At 41.2% G+C, this 19,061-nt stretch overlaps 1 protein-coding gene and 13 non-coding genes across 17 annotated transcripts in view; 13 read left to right on the top strand and 1 right to left on the bottom strand.

Moving 5' to 3' along the window:
• sspo (SCO-spondin) overlaps positions 1-19,061 on the bottom strand; it is a 91,084-nt gene that overhangs the window by 70,267 nt on the left and 1,756 nt on the right. For 2 of the 4 annotated variants that reach the window (XM_044339310.1, XM_044339313.1), the window contains exons 4-12: positions 5,289-5,371; positions 4,756-4,926; positions 4,440-4,663; positions 4,060-4,162; positions 2,575-2,733; positions 2,228-2,313; positions 1,878-2,003; positions 950-1,106; positions 34-286 (exon numbers count right to left, since the gene is read on the bottom strand). In XM_044339310.1, the coding sequence (XP_044195245.1) occupies positions 34-286; positions 950-1,106; positions 1,878-2,003; positions 2,228-2,313; positions 2,575-2,733; positions 4,060-4,162; positions 4,440-4,663; positions 4,756-4,926; positions 5,289-5,371 (1,362 nt within the window). Of the gene's footprint in view, positions 1-33; positions 287-949; positions 1,107-1,877; positions 2,004-2,227; positions 2,314-2,574; positions 2,734-4,059; positions 4,163-4,439; positions 4,664-4,755; positions 4,927-5,288; positions 5,372-6,344; positions 6,858-6,883; positions 7,633-19,061 lie in introns of those variants that run through there. The other 2 variants (XM_044339312.1, XM_044339311.1) reach the window with 2 other exon arrangements.
• trnag-ucc lies at positions 6,391-6,462 on the top strand. Its single transcript has one exon. It is a non-coding gene; the product is annotated as a tRNA-Gly (tRNA).
• On the top strand, positions 7,537-7,608 carry trnaa-ugc. The gene has a single exon. It is a non-coding gene; the product is annotated as a tRNA-Ala (tRNA).
• On the top strand, positions 8,078-8,159 carry trnas-aga. The gene has a single exon. It is a non-coding gene; the product is annotated as a tRNA-Ser (tRNA).
• Positions 8,563-8,634, top strand: trnag-ucc. Its single transcript has one exon. It is a non-coding gene; the product is annotated as a tRNA-Gly (tRNA).
• trnag-ucc lies at positions 8,747-8,818 on the top strand. Its single transcript has one exon. It is a non-coding gene; the product is annotated as a tRNA-Gly (tRNA).
• On the top strand, positions 9,892-9,963 carry trnaa-ugc. Its single transcript has one exon. It is a non-coding gene; the product is annotated as a tRNA-Ala (tRNA).
• trnas-aga lies at positions 10,438-10,519 on the top strand. The gene has a single exon. It is a non-coding gene; the product is annotated as a tRNA-Ser (tRNA).
• trnag-ucc lies at positions 10,931-11,002 on the top strand. The gene has a single exon. It is a non-coding gene; the product is annotated as a tRNA-Gly (tRNA).
• trnaa-ugc lies at positions 12,310-12,381 on the top strand. Its single transcript has one exon. It is a non-coding gene; the product is annotated as a tRNA-Ala (tRNA).
• trnas-aga lies at positions 12,860-12,941 on the top strand. The gene has a single exon. It is a non-coding gene; the product is annotated as a tRNA-Ser (tRNA).
• On the top strand, positions 13,352-13,423 carry trnag-ucc. The gene has a single exon. It is a non-coding gene; the product is annotated as a tRNA-Gly (tRNA).
• Positions 14,522-14,593, top strand: trnaa-ugc. Its single transcript has one exon. It is a non-coding gene; the product is annotated as a tRNA-Ala (tRNA).
• Positions 15,018-15,099, top strand: trnas-aga. The gene has a single exon. It is a non-coding gene; the product is annotated as a tRNA-Ser (tRNA).

Raw genomic sequence — 19,061 nt, 5'->3', positions numbered from 1 at the left:
GAAAGGGGGAATACAAACACACTACACCCTCACCAGGTGTTGCATCTCTGCTGTATCCTGTCGCCCGTCTGGTAGGTACGTCTGCGATGGAAACAAGGACAATCGTCTCTTTTCAGACACAGTCCCTGGTGAACGTAGAGGCCCGGTGGACACTCACAGCCCCCTACACACTCCTCCCTGCACTGGCCCATGGCTGCAGCGGGCCCAGGTAGTTGCTGAGATGCACAGCTGGGGGGGCAGGAGGACACACAGTCCGAAAACACCTGATCTCCAGGACAGACACGACCTGGGGTCCATGCAGGGGAAATACAGTGGAGAGAAAATGAATGATGAGTCAGTGAGAGGAAGGTGTGCAGGTGTTTTTGAGCACCACAATGTTTACTAAGTATACACTCAGTATTACTAAGTGTATACTTACTTAGTAGTCACTTCTACTTTTATGATTACAAAGTCTTTTTTAAGATGTATGTTTAAGATTAAAAAGAGATGTTAGTTATGTCATCACAGTGAATATTTCAATGTCTTTCTTTTCTTTTGTCAGAGTTACAAGCTGTTTTGAAAACTTCTGTGTGTTTCAGTAGGAAACTTCAACATCAGGATTTTTGACAGTTAGACAGTTAAATACCAAAGTCACTTTTTCTATTGCACCCATCTATGTTTGCTTATAGTTTATAGTCAAGTTTTGATTGTCCAATTACATAACTTTCCAGCAATATTCCAGACCTCAGCATTGCCATGCACATCTCATATATACCTTTTCTCTATTCAAGGCACTCATGACTTTTGTCACTACAGCCTTATATGGTCTGGTATGACCAGTAGATTTTGGCTGTTAATGTTAGCAAACTTTTGATAGTAAGATAATGTGTAACTGATATTACTGACTGAGTGACTTTATGACACTTCTAAACTACGCCATCAGGTTGCCCAAACGGTTATATTTTATTACCACATAGTGTGGCTGTCCTCCACATTATGATGACATGTTGCTGGGCACACTCTCGGGCATAGCTTGCCAGAGTGTCACACACTGCTGCATCCCTCTCTCTAGGTGGAAGGCTACAGTACAGGTACAGACAGGTGTCTATGTATGCTGCTGGGTCCACCTGAAAGACACAAAGAAAGACATGTTTGTGTCAAACAGCACTCATTAATATAGTTTTTGACATGCTTGTAGCAGAATATATTGCTGCTTTTTTGATACTAGGGGTAGCCTAAGTTAGAAATTTTGAAATTCTGCACACAGTGGCTTAGAAATGACATAGTAGAAATAAAATAGTAAATAGTAGATTATAGTAGATATATATTGGAAATAAAAATAAGAAAAATGCAATTTATGGAAACACAGATTGTGTAAAGGGATAATCAGATTAGGCATGTACAGTGTAGTACAATATGTTATCATATAAAAAAGTGCACCTGTAATGCCTGAGATAGGCTAGATATCAGCATTTCTAAATTGATAACTTATTAACTCACTAACTTAACTTATTAACTAAGTTTTATTACTGCACCTATTTCAAAAGATTTCAAAATGATTTGTAAGCAATGTTAAATGTAGGTTGAACTTAAACTAGTAATTGAATTCTCTCACTGAGGCTCAGCTGTTGCTTATTCTTTTCCATGTGGTCATTACAAGTCATTAGTCTTTGACACAGTCCCATTTCTTGGAACTGCTGTAAAAATTGACACCTGGTTAATTATCCACTTCAAGCAGCTCTTTGACAACTCATTATACTGATTACAGGCTTGGTTTTCAAAGAAATATGATTAAAGCATCTGTGTGTATCCAAGTCTCTGAAAGGACAATGAAAAACAATGAGTTAGAGAAAACAGGTAATGAGATGTGACTGTGATGAGTATCAGGGGTGTCTGACCCGGAGGTGGCAGTGTGTGAAGCTGTTTTCCAGTAGTCGGTGACACACAGACTCAGCCTGTCTGCGTAAGGCAGCATCTCCAGAGACATCACAGCTATGCCCCAGCTCAGCCGCATCACTGCAGCCCTGAAAGAAGCATGAGACCCATGGTCGATCACATTTAATGCGATTTGACCTTTAGAACTGTCACAGAACTGACACCAAGAGCAACCCTTAATCTTGCGTCCTGTTTGAATTCAGAAAGCACACAAATCAAATGTCTCTTTTTATTGAAAAATAACAGCAGTGACAAAAAGCCATAATGTTGCAAAAGGAAGTCAAATACTCATTCAATGTATTCAGTGCAGTACTTCATTCTGCTGGTCAGGAACTTTCCATGAGTTGCCAAAGCTGGCAGCATACTGGGACACAGTTCCACCCATTGTGGTGAAATCATCTACGACAGAAGAAACAAACAGGTTACAGCTGCACAGGAAAAGTGTTTGAACATAAACACTTGCATAGTAGTGGCCACAGTTTTGGTATTTCAGGTTAAATCCAGCCTAAGAGAAGATGCAGTCCAAATAAGCCTGGGTCAGAGTCCACAAGAAATACACAAGTTTAATTTTCAATCAGAATCCTGGGTCATTGATGAGAGACACAATAGCAGAGTATGTAGACATCATGTGTGAGCTTGCACACGTCACATTTCCCTCACCTTCAGCGTTGTTATTATAGACTCCACAGAGTCCCCTGGTGGCTGCCAGGTGTTCAGCAGTCACTGTTAAGTAGACGGTGTTGGCCAGGTCGAACTTCACTCTCACCCCAAGACCACTCTCCACAAACACAAAGTCCCCCAGCCAATGGACACTTACTCCTGCAAGAAGTGGGACATAGCGCAATGTAAACTGGTTACACGTAAAATTGTTAGTCTTTACTTGTGCTGTGCTATGTTTTCAACTTGTATAAAAGTCTGCTGCATTGACATCTGATGGCGTAGAATCGTTGATGGCTGTGTAAAATGTTAGCTTTCTACCAGTTAGCGAAAACCCCTAAATTCAATTAGTTGTTAAAGCTAAAATCGACCTAAAGAAGTTGGAAGATAGAAGGGGGAAATGATAAGGGTTGTTCTAAGTCACGATGAAGAGGTAAAAAGGGAGATTTGGATAGAGACGATGGAAGATGACCCTACAGAAAATACCAACACAGATGCTACCAAGCTAGGAGCAGAGACTGCAATACTGACTACCATACAAGAAGTGAGGAAATATATGACTACAGAAATGCAAGCGCTCAGGGGTGATATCACAAAACAACTATCTGACCTTCAAAATAACTTCCAGACAGACATAAAGAAAAGACTTTAATCAGAAGATCGTGGAGATAACAGGAAAAATTGACCTCACAACTGAAAGGCTGGAAGAAGCTGAACACCGAATCGAGGATATGGAGACATGGGGCATAGGTGCAAAAGATACAATGACCTCCTTGTTCAAAACGCAATACACTCAACTCAACCACTTGTGATCAGATCACCAAAAGATGCATTTTAATAAATTTTTAAATGGATGAAAATATTACTTCAAATGCAGTGGTCAAGTTAAAATTTTGTAATTGTTTTATTTATGTTCATAATTATTTTATAAATGTTACTGTAACAGCTACAAGAAATAGCCTAATAGGATTCATAGTCTATGTAGGCCCACTGTGGTTCTCATTTATTTTCAGGAATAAAAACATTTCAAAAAGATCAAACCCCCCCCCTGATTTTTTCACAAATGTATCATCTAATACAACTGAATAAACATGTACATGTTTATCAGATAAAATAAGAACAAAAGAGGAATTAAATTTCACATAAAAACATACACTGTACTCTTGAATCAATCCTTTTGTTAATGTTTGTTAGACATGTAGAGAAAACTGGTCAGATTGTGCAAAAAATATTTAATTTCTTGGGAACTACACTTTTGATTTAAAGAAACTATTTCTTTAAAAAAATCTATCTACACTTGGTTCAATTTCAGTTAAATAACACGTTTCTATGCAATTTATGATTATGAGATTTCCCAAGTAAATCCATGTGTCATGGTGTGACAAAAGCATCTGCGGGATTTTCTGTTATTCCAATGTTTAAATATGGTCATGGTTAAAAATATCATACTGGAAATGGGAGGTTGAGTGACAGTTGACATTAGCTTACCATTTTGGAAGAGTGGGTCTCCCCTTGGGACATGGAGGTTGTTCAGTGTTAAGTTCCTTTGGTGAATTGAAACCAAATCTAAACCCAGCATCATTCTCAGAGCCTGAAGAAAGGGTCACAAATTCATATAAGCATGTACACTTACCTATAGTCAGATATTTCCATTACTGCTGATTTTTATGCCCAGTAAAAGCAAACCCACAGGTCATACTTGCTTTCAGTGGCAGGCAGCTTCTGTATTTGTGGTCCACACTATTATTTCTTTATATTAACTCATGCTCATTTATGGTTAGAGGTGGGAAAAGTCAAGAAAAGCACAAGAATATGCTACCAGTAATACCACATCATCAATCAGTGGTGTAATCTGCAGTATTTCATACCTTACTGCAGTCTCCTCTCCCGTCACACACCGTACTGATGTAAACAGCCCAGGTCCCATCAGTGGATGAGGCCAGCAGGTAAGTGCAGCTGCCCTGGAAGTGGAAGTGCTTCCTGTCAAAAGTGCGGTAGTGGGTACCACCCCAGGACATGCAGGTGGCCGAACCCTGAGGGACCCTGATGCTACCCATCAGACCCCCACGCACCAGGGGGGAGGACTGGGAGTCTGGAGAGGAGCAAGTGAAGATATATCAGGGAATTAGAGCAAAATTTTCGGGAAGAAGAGAAATAAGTCAGTACGAGTTCATGTCCTCTGACCTGGAAGGAGAGTGTAAGTGCAAGACAAGCAGGTCTGGTCTGATGCGTTTCTCCAACTCAGTCCCCATAGGCTGCTGCAGCACTGCTCCATCGGCATCAAGGAGGAGTTATGGAGTCCAGGGAACTCCTCACAACTCCATGTAGAGTAGCACTGGCCACGCACTCCTACACCTGGGAGAGAGTGGACAGACTGATGTGGTTAGCAAAAGGATGTAGGAGGTCAATGAAAAGGAAAGTGTTAAAGGACAGAAGGAGTCAGGAAAACACTTCTGACAAAATCTGGTATTGTCACAGTCTTCATATATTTGTTGTTGTGATTGGTAATTCTTTCTTATAAGCAATTAAATGAAAATAAGCTTGAACTTTGGGCTTGGGCAACAACCTGTGATCATACAAGGAAATAAAGGAACATGATGAGACAAGTACTTGTGTTATGTTTATATACAATATATACAATACTTTCAAAAATAGATTTTTATGTAAAACTGCAACTACAACAAAACTAAAAAACTACAACAAATTTTTGTCCTTACCCTCAGAGCAGCGTGCTCCGCCCCAGCCCTCACAGCATGCCCTCACTGTCTTGTTCACCTTCTGGCTCTCCATCTCTGGTGGTCTGAGGTGGACAGGCATATCAGATGAATAGTCAATATATTAAATTCATTCATAATTAATTCAATTTTCATTCTGGTCACTGTGAAGTACGGGTATTTCCTTGATGTTGACATAAAATCAAGGTTTAACTTAATAGCTTTTATTTAATTTACAGTGTATGTATTTCACCCAAACTGGTAGAGATTTACAGCATAGCCCTCTACAAAATCATGAGCACATCTGACAACACAGCCATGGGAAGTGCCTGGCTTATGGAGTGTGTAGAGAAAAAGACTGCATCAGCAGTCCAATACCACGTACTCTGACCGCACTTTCTACAGGATACCTCACACAGCCCCAGTCAAATCAAATCCACTGTATGAAAACAGGAATAGCAAACATTACAACATGTTGAAGACCAAAGAGCAGGTCCAAGTGGAATAATATCGACATATATCTTCCTGGATCTGAGGCAGGTCCAGCTGTCAGAGTCTCTTTCCCAAATACCACAGGTTTACTCTATGTCTCTTTGTTTTGGCAATTTATAGAAGGGTCTGTCTACTTTTAACACCTTAATTATTTTACTTTGACAAAACAACACTTACAAGCTTTTTCTGGAGCTTTCATATCACAGGGTCATTGATAGATGGCTTGCTTAGTTGTCATGGAGATGGCTCTGCTGACATGCAGACTATTAGTGTAATGATTTCATAGCATTTGATTTCATAACTCCATCTAATTTTATGAAATGACTGTATGGTTTAAAGCTCCAGAAAAAAATAGTAAGTGGACTTTCATTTGGTATTGTTAAGATCAAGAATGAACATTCATACTAATTTGAATTATTTTAGTTTAAATAGTAATCGTAAATGGCGTAAATTCCAGAATGAATCGACATTGACTTCCTGAATAAAACTACATTCTTCACTTCTCTGCTTGGTGTACCTCCCTCTTCCTCTCCTCTATTCCTCCTCCTCTCCCTGTTGAATTCTTACACTGATATAAAGTGCTGATTTGGCAGTAAAATCCTCATCTTCCACAGCGATGGTGGTATAGTGGTGAGCATAGCTGCCTTCCAAGCAGTTGACCCGGGTTGGATTCCTGGCTATTGCAATTCTGTTTTGTTGTTTATGAAGCCAGTGGCAATCTCCGGGGCTAATAAAATCAAGCCAATGGGAAAGTGCCAAAAACTGCTGAGTTGGCAGTGAAATCCTCATCTTCCACAGCCTCTGTGGCTGAAAAACAAAGCCAATGCAAAAGTGCCAAAAGCTGGCTCCAAAAGCAAGTCAATCCTTGTAGACTCCTGTGTTGAAATGCCCAACTTTACAGGAGAAACATGTTTACAGCCTCGTACAAAAAAGAGTTTTGGTCTCTATATCGAAGATAGCGACGGCCGAAATGCAAACTTGAGGCTTCAAAACGGGAGTCCACAAACCAATGGGTTACGTCCATCATTTTTTCAGTTCCATGTTTTAAAGGCTACTTTTGGCATCTTTCATTTCACTAATGTGCACTAGTGTAGACATTCTCTTACAGCTCAACTGTCCAAAGCTCGTCTTCGTCTTCATCTTCCAGAGAGTGGTGTAGGTCAGCTTTCTGTTGGTCTCTTCTAATAAATTGCCTTGAATTGCAGACATACCACAGGGTTCCCTCAAGTCCTCTTACGAACTCTGCCACAGAACATTTGGAAAGTGATTAAAAATTAGGGGTTCGTCACACTGTAGATGAAAATATTCAGTTGTTCATCATCCAAAGCCTGTGATATCGTACTCTTTTGCGCCGTAGACAGACTTCTGTTGTTGTCGAAAAACTATTAAAATACGTCAGTGAGCCACACCGCCTCACAGGGTGAAATGCTCCTCGCCTGGGTCACATTAGTTTGTTTACAAACGGCTCCAAAGTCTGATAACAGTGATCACGTTCTCAGTCTCGGGAGTGTAGTTCCGTGTACGGCACACGACACTGCAACACGGCTATGCTATTCTTCGCTAGCTTGTTGTGCTACATATCACAAACTCTTGAATTTGTAGGCGGTGTGGCTCACTGACGTATTTTAATAGTTTTGTAGCTGCTGTAGTCATAGTGTATCCCCTTTACGCTGAAGTAGATATCCAGCTTAAGTTGTGCTACATCCCTTTGTTCAATCTCTTCTCATATGTCTGCTATCTTAATTTGCTTTATAAACGGGGGGATGTAGCTCAGTGGTAGAGCGCATGCTTTGCATGTATGAGGCCCCGGGTTCAATCCCCGGCATCTCCAACAGGTTTTATGATGACAACAAACTTGTAGACATTACATCACCTCAGCAGAGACGAAAAATCTCTTTTTCACACTGAAAAAATATGCACGTGCAATGTATATAAGAGCTTGTGTATGAGTGGGACGGAACATTGAGAACACTCCCTAATAGAAAAGCGTAATAAGACAGGACAGAGAAACTTGTGGAGTACTTCTCGCTAAGTTACACAAAGACAATAGTGTTTTTTATTTGTAGGTGATGGTGATGTGACATATCCGTGACATGGTTGCTTTTCTTTTATTACCTGTCAGATCTCTATCGAGACACAGTCATACACCAAAACTGAAGAGTAATACTGCCCTTACAAACTGTCTGTGAAGCTCTTTGTGAGGCGATGATATGAATGTTGTACTGTAGTGTGGTATTGGTGGAACAACACATGTGACACGTATGCATTTGACACCCCAACAACAGGCTCTGATCATGGTGGTTGTCGTGGCCGAGTGGTTAAGGCGATGGACTAGAAATCCATTGGGGTCTCCCCGCGCAGGTTCGAATCCTGCTGACAACGATGCCTTAATCTTGTTCACGCGCTGCCTGATGGAATTCTGAGAAGCCAGAAGCCACCAGCCAGGAGAACCGTAGGGGGCACCTCTTGGATGAGTAGTGAAAATGGAACAATGAATCTGGTTGCTTTCAAAAGAGTCATTCTAGATGTTGGACTGGACCTGCGCTACTTGCTCTTCTGCACAGTCCTTCACGTCATACATTGACTACATACAATATCCACTCTGCTAGCATTTAGTTTTTTGCAGCGTAGCTTCCGTAGTCAATAATAATATTACTATTAGTTACAGGTATGTCAAACTACATTCTTCTCTTCTCTGCTTGGTGTACCTTCCTCCTCCTCTCCCTGTTGAATTCTTACACTGATATAAAGTCCTGATTTTGCAGTAAAATTCTCACCATGCACAGCGATGGTGGTATAGTGGTGAGCATAGCTGCCTTCCAAGCAGTTGACCCGGGTTCGATTCCCGGCCATCGCAGTTCTGTTCTGTTGTTTATGAAGTCAGTGGCAATCTCCGCGGCTGATAAAATCAAGTCAACGGGAAAGTGCCAAAAACTGCTGAGTTGGCAGCGAAATCCTCGCCTTCCACAGCGATGGTGGTATAGTGGTGAGCATAGCTGCCTTCCAAGCAGTTGACCCGGGTTCGATTCCTGGCCATCGCAGCTCCGTTTCGTTGCTTACAAAGTAAGCGTCAATTTCTGTGGCTGAGAAACCAAGCCAGTGTGAAAGTGCCAAATACTGCAGTTACTCGAATGGCAACATGAGGCTGTCTCCAAAAGTGCGTCAATCTGCGTAGACCCGCATGTTGAAATGCCCAGCTTTACGGCAGAAACAAATGTGTTCACAGCCTGGTACAAAAAGGGTTTTGGTCTCTATAGCCAGTTTCCCCGTTCATGACAACTCAACATTGGGAGATTTTTCATATAACTCAGCCATTTCAATTTTCTTGAGGCTAAAAGTCACGCAGCGCCAAAGCTGTCCAAAGCTCGTCTTTGTCTTCCAGAGAGTGGTGTAGGTCAGCTTTCTGTTGGTCTCTTCTAATAAATTGCCTTAAATTGCAGACATACCACAGGGTTCCCTCAGGTCCTCTTACGAAACCTGCCCGACAACGTTTGGGAAGTGATTAAAAATTAGGGGTCCGTCACATTGTTGATGAACAACTGTTTTCAGTCTCGGGAGTGTAGTTCCCTGTACGGCACACGACACTGCAACACGGCTACGTTTACAGAGCTTCGCTAGCTTGTTGTGCAACATATCACAAACTCTTGAATTTGTATCACATCACAGAAGGTGAAAAGACCACTCTCTTGAGACAGTGGGCCTCATGCAAGAACCACTCGTACGAACAGATTCGTTCTTCAGAGACATGTACGAGTGATTTAAGAACATTTGTGGTGAATGGGAATTTGACTGAAAATTCTCTTTTTTGTAATGGATTCATTGCTCACGTAATCAATAGAGAAAACTGCCAAACATTTGCTGGTTTTACTTTGTCGCTGTGAAGGTTTGCTGCTCGTCTTAGTTTGACATGATTGCAAACTGAATTTTTGGGGTTCTGGACTTTTGGATCATTTGTGGTGTAGCCTACGTTGTGGTTTCAGGGCCTACACATGTAGCTGCTGTAGTTATAGTGTATCCCCTTTACGCTGAAGTAGATATCCAGCTTAAGTTGTGCTACAGCCCTTTGTTCAATCTCTTCTCATATGTCTGCTATCTTAATTTGCTCTGTAAACGGGGGGATGTAGCTCAGTGGTAGAGCGCATGCTTTGCATGTATGAGGCCCTGGGTTCAATCCCCGGCATCTCCAACAGGTTTTATGATGACAACAAACTTGTAGACATCACATCACATCACCTCAGCAGAGACGAAAAATCAAAAGGCTTCTGAAAAAATATGCACGTGCAATTTGTATATAAGAGCTTGTGTGTGAGTGGGACGGAACATTGAGAACACTCCCTAATAGAAAAGCGTAATAAGACAGGACAGAGAAACTTGTGGAGTACTTCTCGCTAAATTAAACAAAGACAATAGTGTTTTTTATTTGTAGGTGATGGTGATGTGACATATCTGTGACATGGTTGCTTTTCTTTTATTACCTGTCAGATCTCTATCGAGACACAGTCATACACTAAAACTGAAGAGTAATACTGCCCTTACAAACTGTCTGTGAAGCTCTTTGTGAGGCGATGATATGAATGTTGTACTGTAGTGTGGTATTGGTGGAACAACGCGTGTGACACGTATGCATTTGACACCCCAACAACAGATTCTTGTCAGAGTGGTTGTCGTGGCCGAGTGGTTAAGGCGATGGACTAGAAATCCATTGGGGTCTCCCCGCGCAGGTTCGAATCCTGCCGACAACGACGCCTTAATCTTGTTCACGCCCTGCCTGATGGAATTCTGAGAAGCCAGAAGCCACCAGCCAGGAGAACCGTAGGGGGCACCTCTTGGATGAGTAAAGAAATGCCTTCAAGAATGAAACAGTGAATCTGGTTGCTTTCAAATGAGGCATTCTAGATGTTGGACTGGACCTGCGCTACTTGCTCTTCTGCACAGTCCTTCACGTCATACTTTAACTACATACAATATCCACTCTGTTATCATTTAGTTTCTTGCAGCGTAGCTTCCGTAGTCAATAATAATATTACTATTAGTTACAGGTATGTCAAACTACATTCTTCTCTTCTCTGCTTGGTGTACCTCCCTCCTCTCCCTGTTGAATCCTTACACTGATATAAAGTGCTGATTTTGCAGTAAAATTCTCATCTTGCACAGCGATGGTGGTATAGTGGTGAGCATAGCTGCCTTCCAAGCAGTTGACCCGGGTTCGATTCCCGGCCATCGCAGCTCAGTTTCATTGCTTACAAAGCAAGCGTCAACTTCTGTGGCTGAGAAACCAAGCCAGCGCGAAAGTGCCAAATACTGCAGTTACTTGAATAGCAATATGAGGCTGTCTCCAAAAGTGCGTCAATCTGTGTAGACCCCCATGCTGCATGTTGAAATGCCCAGCTTTACGGCAGAAACAGACATGTTTACAGCCTGGTACAAAACGTGAAATGCTCCTCGCCCTGGGGTGGTCTCTATAGCTAATTTCCCCGTTCATGACAACTCAACAGTGGGAGGTTTTTTATATAACTGACCCGTTTAAATTTTCCTGAGGCTAAAAGTCACGCAGCGCCAAAGCTGTCCAAAGCTCGTCTTCTTCTTTGTCTTCGTCTTCCAGAGGGTGGTGCAGGTCAGCTTTCTGTTGGTCTCTTCTAATTAATTGCCTTAAATTGCAGACATACCACAGGGTTCCCTCAGGTCCTCTTACGAAACCTGCCCGACAACGTTTGGGAAGTGATTAAAAATTAGGGGTCCGTCACATTGTTGATGAACAACTGAAGAAAATATTCAGTTGTTCATCAACATCATCCAAAGCCTGTGATATCGTACTCTACTGCGTCGCAGACTTCTGTTGTTGTCAAAAAACTATTAAAATACGTCAGTGAGCCACACCGCCTCACAGGGTGAAATGCTCCTCGCCCAGGTCACATTAGTTTGTTTACAAACGGCTCCAAAGTCTGATAACAGTGATCAAGTTTTCAGTCTCGGGAGTGTAGTTCCGTGTACGGCACACGACACTGCAACACGGCTACATTTACAGAGCTTCGCTAGCTTGTTGTGCTACATATCACAAACTCTTGACTTTGTATCACATCACAGAAGGTGAAAAGACCACTCTCTTGAGACAGTGGGCCTCATGCAAGAACCACTGGTACGAACAGATTCGTTCTTCAGAGACACGTACGACTGATTTAAGAACATTTGTGGTGAATGGGAATTTGACTGAAAATTCTCTTTTTTGTAATGGATTCATTGCTCACGTAATCAATAGGGAAAACTGCCAAACATTTGCTGGTTTTACTTTGTCGTTGTGAAGGTTTGCTGCTCGTCTTAGTTTGACATGATTGCAAACTGAATTTTTGGGGTTCTGGACTTTTGGATCATTTGTGGTGTAGCCTACGTTGTGGTTTCAGGGCCTACACATGTAGCTGCTGTAGTTATAGTGTATCCCCATTACGCTGAAGTAGATATCCAGCTTAAGTTGTCCTACATCCCTTTGTTCAATCTCTTCTCATATGTCTGCTATCTTAATTTGCTTTATAAACGGGGGGATGTAGCTCAGTGGTAGAGCGCATGCTTTGCATGTATGAGGCCCCGGGTTCAATCCCCGGCATCTCCAACAGGTTTTATGATGACAACAAACTTGTAGACATCACATCACATCACCTCAGCAGAGACGAAAAATCAAAAGGCTTCACACTGAAAAAATATGCATGTGCAATTTGTATATAAGGGCTTGTGAATTAGTGGGACGGAACATTAAGAACACTCCCTAATAGAAAAGCGTAATAAGACAGGACAGAGAAACTTGTGGAGTACTTCTCGCTAAGTTAAACAAAGACAATAGTGTTTTTTATTTGTAGGTGATGGTGATGTGACATATCCGTGACATGGTTGCTTTTCTTTTATTACCTGTCAGATCTCTATCGAGACACAGTCATACACCAAAACTGAAGAGTAATACTGCCCTTACAAACTGTCTGTGAAGCTCTTTGTGAGGCGATGATATGAATGTTGTACTGTAGTGTAGTATTGGTGGAACAACGCGTGTGACACGTATGCATTTGACACCCCAACAACAGATTCTTATCAGGGTGGTTGTCGTGGCCGAGTGGTTAAGGCGATGGACTAGAAATCCATTGGGGTCTCCCCGCGCAGGTTCGAATCCTGCCGACAACGATGCCTTAATCTTGTTCACGCCCTGATGGAATTCTGAGAAGCCAGAAGCCACCAGCCAGGAGAACCGTAGGGGGCACCTCTTGGATGAGTAGTGAAATTCCTTAAAGAATGAAACAGTGAATCTGGTTGCTTTCAAATGAGTCACTCTAGATGTTGGACTGGACCTGCGCTACTTGCTCTTCTGCACAGTCCTTCACGTCATACATTGACTACATACAATATCCACTCTGTTATCATTTAGTTTCTTGCAGCGTAGCTTCCGTAGTCAATAATAATATTACTATTAGTTACAGGTATGTCAAACTACATTCTTCTCTTCTCTGCTTGGTGTACCTTCCTCTTCCTCTCCCTGTTGAATTCTTACACTGATATAAAGTGCTGATTTTGCAGTAAAATTCTCATCTTGCACAGCGATGGTGGTATAGTGGTGAGCATAGCTGCCTTCCAAGCAGTTGACCCGGGTTCAATTCCCGGCCATCGCAGTTCTGTTTTGTTGTTTACAAAGCAAGCGTTAACTTCTGTGGCTGAGAAACCAAGCCAGTGCGAAAGTGCCAAATACTGCAGTTACTGGAATGGCCACTTGAGGCTGTCACCAAAAGTGCGTCAATCTGCGTAGACCCCAATGCTGCATGTTGAAATGCCCAGCTTTACAGCAGAAACAGACATGTTTACAGCCTGGTACAAAATGTGAAATGCTCCTCGCCCGGGTTTGGTCTCTATAGCTAATTTCCCCGTTCATGACAACTCAACAGTGGGAGGTTTTTTATATAACTGACCCGTTTAAATTTTCCTGAGGCTAAAAGTCACGCAGCGCCAAAGCTGTCCAAAGCTCGTCTTCTTCTTTGTCTTTGTCTTCCATAGAGTGGTGCAGGTCAGCTCTCTGTTGGTCTCTTCTAATAAATTGCCTTAAATTGCAGACATACCACAGGGTTCCCTCAGGTCCTCTTACGAAACCTGCCCGACAACGTTTGGGAAGTGATTAAAAATTAGGGGTCCGTCACATTGTTGATGAACAACTGTTTTCAGTCTCGGGAGTGTAGTCACACGACACTGCAACACGGCTAGGTTTACAGAGCTTCGCTAGCTTGTTGTGCTACATATCACAAACTCTTGAATTTGTATCACATCACAGAAGGTGAAAAGACCACTCTCTTGAGACAGTGGGCCTCATGCAAGAACCACTGGTACGAACAGATTCGTTCTTCAGAGACACGTACGAGTGATTTAAGAACATTTGTGGTGAATGGGAATTTGACTGAAAATTCTCTTTTTTGTAATGGATTCATTGCTCACGTAATCAATAGAGAAAACTGCCAAACATTTGCTGGTTTTACTTTGTCGTTGTGAAGGTTTGCTGCTCGTCTTAGTTTGACATGATTGCAAACTGAATTTTTGGGGTTCTGGACTTTTGGATCATTTGTGGTGTAGCCTACGTTGTGGTTTCAGGGCCTACACATGTAGCTGCTGTAGTTATAGTGTATCCCCTTTACGCTGAAGTAGATATCCAGCTTAAGTTGTGCTACAGCCCTTTGTTCAATCTCTTCTCATATGTCTGCTATCTTAATTTGCTCTGTAAACGGGGGGATGTAGCTCAGTGGTAGAGCGCATGCTTTGCATGTATGAGGCCCCGGGTTCAATCCCCGGCATCTCCAACAGGTTTTATGATGACAACAAACTTGTAGACATTACATCACATCACCTCAGCAGAGACGAAAAATCAAAAGGCTTCACACTGAATGGGACGGAACATTGAGAACACTCCCTAATAGAAAAGCGTAATAAGACAGGACAGAGAAACTTGTGGAGTACTTCTCGCTAAGTTAAACAAAGACAATAGTGTTTTTTATTTGTAGGTGATGGTGATGTGACATATCCGTGACATGGTTGCTTTTCTTTTATTACCTGTCAGATCTCTATCGAGACACAGTCATGCACCAAAACTGAAGAGTAATACTGCCCTTACAAACTGTCTGTGAAGCTCTTTGTGAGGCGATGATATGAATGTTGTACTGTAGTGTGGTATTAGTGGAACAACACATGTGACACGTATGCTTTTGACGCCCCAACAATAGGGTGGTTGTCGTGGCCGAGTGGTTAAGGCGATGGACTAGAAATCCATTGGGGTCTCCCCGCGCAGGTTCGAATCCTGCCGACAACGATGCCTTAATCTTGTTCACGCCCTGCCTGATGGAATTCTGAGAAGCCAGAAGCCACCAGCCAGGAGAACCGTAGGGGGCACCTCTTGGATGAGTAGTGAAATGCCTTCAAGAATGAAACAGTGAATCTGGTTGCTTTCAAATAAGTCATTCTAGATGTTAGACTGGACCTGGACTGCTTACTCTTCTGCACAGTCCTATACTTCATAGAATAACTACATACAATATCCACTCTGTTATCATTTAGTTTTTTGCAGCGTAGCTTCTGTAGTCAATAATAATATTACTCTTAGTTACAGGTATGTCAAGCTACATTCTTCTCTTCTCTGCTTGGTGTACCTCCCTCTTCCTCTCCTCTGTTCCTCCTCCTCTCCCTGTTGAATTCTTACACTGATATAAAATGCTGATTTTGCAGTAAAATCCTCATCTTGCACAGCAATGGTGGTATAGTGGTGAGCATAGCTGCCTTCCAAGCAGTTGGCTGGGGTTTGATTCCCGGCCATCGCAGTTCTATTTTTGTTGTTTGCAGGATGACAACCGCTTGTTCTTTAATTCTGTTGACTAATCTTTGATTCTTAAGGAAAATAAGAGACAGACTCCCTGGTTTCCTAAGTTTGTAAGAGCAGACTCTCGGCCTCCAGAACTGGACTTTGCAACCCTCCAAGTGGGGGTTTTATCGGTGATGCTCAACAGACTCAGAAAAACCTCCTAGAAACCATTTCGATAAGTTGATTTACAACACGAACTAAAAGCATGAAATGACCCTAAAGGCCACTTGGACCGGAGGAAAACAACTCCCACCTTATAGATGGATGACAGGCTCTTATCACCAAAGCCATAAACTAATCCACATTCCTGAGGACTTCGTGAAGCCCCTTTCAAATCTGAGACAAACCTGAAATTCATGTAAATTAAAGGTCTAATCATCATGTAACTTATATCATGTTAGTTGTCATGTAAATACAAGAAGAACGGTATAACTTTCATAGATGTATGACTATCTACTAAAGAGAAATAAGAATTAGATTGTATTATCCTTTTATACTAACAGGTAACAATACTGCTCCTCTATTGACAAGAGTTGAATTCCCTTATGTGAAGAGTTAATGAATGTTTAATAACCATGTATTTGTATTTTAAGTGTTTAACTTGTGATCTATTAACCTCATAAACAATCATATTTTAGTAGTTAAAGTAGACAAGTAGTTTGGTTGAAAGAATGAAGTTTCTAAAATAATAGGAATGTATAGATAATATTTGAAGGATTTGAGTTTAAAGTTTCTTTTATTGTTAAACAATAATCACATTGAATGCCTTTATATTAGAAAGTAAGTTATGTCAACTTGTTGTTTCTGAAAGTAATCTAATCACACAAGTGTTGCCTGACTTTATTTCCTTTCACTATGGTATTAAACTTTATTTTAGTAGATAGTTTAAGTTGTGTAAATAGTTTGAGAAAGTTGAACTAATGAAGGTTGTATGCTTAGACACTGTGAAGTGTTAATATGAAGGTTAATGTTTGTTATTAGAAGAACTGACTTATCATGAATCATGTAAATTGTTTAACTGTTTTTGAATGGTTTCACAAATACACAAGCTGACAGAACCGTTATTAATCAGAAATATCATGAATGTTTGGACATGAAAAGAATGTGTTTACAGCTTTAATGTGAAATAATAGGTAACAGTGACTTGAAGTGTGAGTTTTTGCATGTAAAAACTCAGAATTATATTTCACCAAATTCCTTTACTTCAGGAGACGCAGGCTGCAAAGCACCAGCCACACCTAAAGCCTCTAGAACAAAGAAAGTGAATATTCATCAATAATTTGGCATGAAACCCTTTAGAAGACACTTCTTTGAGCTGGCCTCCAAGAACTCAAGAAAACTCTTAAGACGTCTTTTATTTCTTTATCAACCAAATATATCTGTGTTTAATCTTTTATTGCAACAAGTTAATTTGTTTTGTTTTATTAGTAACATTAAGTCTCGTATTTCCACGTATAGTAATTTAATTTGAAGTAAACATGTACAGTATTTTATTTTGAAGTAGACGCCGCTGAAGACTTGAGCGTAGTCAGACTAAACTTTATTCGACACTTAACTCAAGTTACTACAAGCCAACCAAAAGCCTGAATCTGCAACTTAAACCCTTGAAGACGAGGAAGAAGAAGAAGAAAAAGAAGAACACTTGAAACTGCTCTCTGAGAGCAAGACCGCAACCCAGAAGTGAAGCCGGCCTGAAGAGTCTGCCAGAGCAGCCTGAAACGGCTTGATTCTTTACCAGCATTCACTGCCTCTGCATCCACTGAGATGTGCCACAGTCCACAGCTGATACGGGCTCTTTCACTGCAACACCGCTGGTGATGCTGCATCAAACAACGCTGGACCTGCCAAGATGACGCCTCTACCAAGACGACACACCTCAACAGTAGGGCATGACATGGCTTTGTGATCAAGGGTTGATGTCGAACAACGTTAAAGTCACACACTTCGAGCCACTCTTGCTGAATAATTTTCTTTATAAATTTTTATCATTCTTAGGCCTTATTTATTTATGTATTTATTTTACTTCCTTTTTATTTATTATGTTCTGTATATTATCTGTATATATTATATTATCTATGCTTTATCATGTATCCTCAAGACGTTAAGCTATTAATAAATGTCTTCATTTATCCTAAAAGTGGTTGGTTGTTTCTTTGAGCTGCAGTAAACAGAGGTCACTGTTTGGGACAAGAACTTACAATTGTGAGACTGATTCATTGATTAAACTGAACAAGGGTTAGTGCTCCCTCCCGGCACTAACAAATCCTAACCAAAAAGGAGGTGGTGCCCTAATGACGAGGTAATTCATTAATAAAGTATTAATATTCCTACATGTTCATAAAGCAAGCTGCAACCTCTGTGGCTGAAAAACAAAGCCAACACGAAAGTGCCAAAACCTGCAGTTACTAGAATGGCCACTTGAAGCTAGCTCCAAAAGCGAGCCGATTTGCATAGACTCCCATGTTAAAATGCCCAACTTTACAGCATAATCAAACAGGTTTATGTCCATCATTTTTTCTATTCCATGTTTTGAAGGCTACAAAGTACTCAGTGTTGTGGCAACAAGAGCATGATCCCTCATCATATTACCATCAACAACAGTTGGAAATGTTATTTGTACAAATATCTCAACGTATCTTTTAGCTGGACACAAACAATAGTGCATTGATTCTATTGAACTTATGAGAAACCCTTTCAAACCTGTTGCATCTGTAAAAATTTTTATCCCAAACATGAGGATTGAGAACACCCTAAGTGATCCTATGTTCACCTGTTTACCAGAGACTCCTATTGCACCTCCGGATGTGCCCGTTTGGTCAAACAAGGACTGCAGCAATTTTCTCTCCTTCTTTGTTGGTAAGATTAGAGATGTCAGCGCTAGCACTATCCCCCCATTTATTCCCCTCTTCACTTTATGCTTTTCAGCTGTCAATGGACTGTTTCTCTCTTATTTCCATACAAGACCTCACTGTTCTGGTGGGTAGTATGATCCCCCCCCTCTCCTGTTGACATTCAACCCACTTCTGTGCTTAAAAATGAACTCGAGTGTAGCGATCATAATTTTTATAACAATATTTCCTATCACTGTTAGGCTGTTGCACAACTGTCTGACTGCCATTAAGGACTGGACGTCAAACAACGTCTTACAGCTTAATGACAAGACAGAGGTTCTTATCATTGCTTCTGACAGTATAGCTCCCAAGGTTGCTAAGAGTATTGGGTCCCTTTCCTTCCTCAGCTGTTTGGTCTAACTTAAGAAATCTCGGTGTTATATTTGACCAGGCTATGCATTTCGATCAGCATATTAAATCACTGACTCATGCATTTTTTCTATCTAAGAAATATTACAAAACTCAAGTCTTATCACAACCGGAGCTCGAAATGTTTATTCAAACATTCATGTCATTCCGGCTAGA

The sequence above is a fragment of the Thunnus albacares genome, chromosome 21 (assembly GCF_914725855.1).
Source record: "Thunnus albacares chromosome 21, fThuAlb1.1, whole genome shotgun sequence".
NCBI classification, from domain to species: Eukaryota; Metazoa; Chordata; class Actinopteri; order Scombriformes; family Scombridae; genus Thunnus; species Thunnus albacares.
The sequence above is the reverse complement of the archived record's forward strand: the minus strand, read 5'-3'. Positions and strand labels throughout refer to the sequence as shown.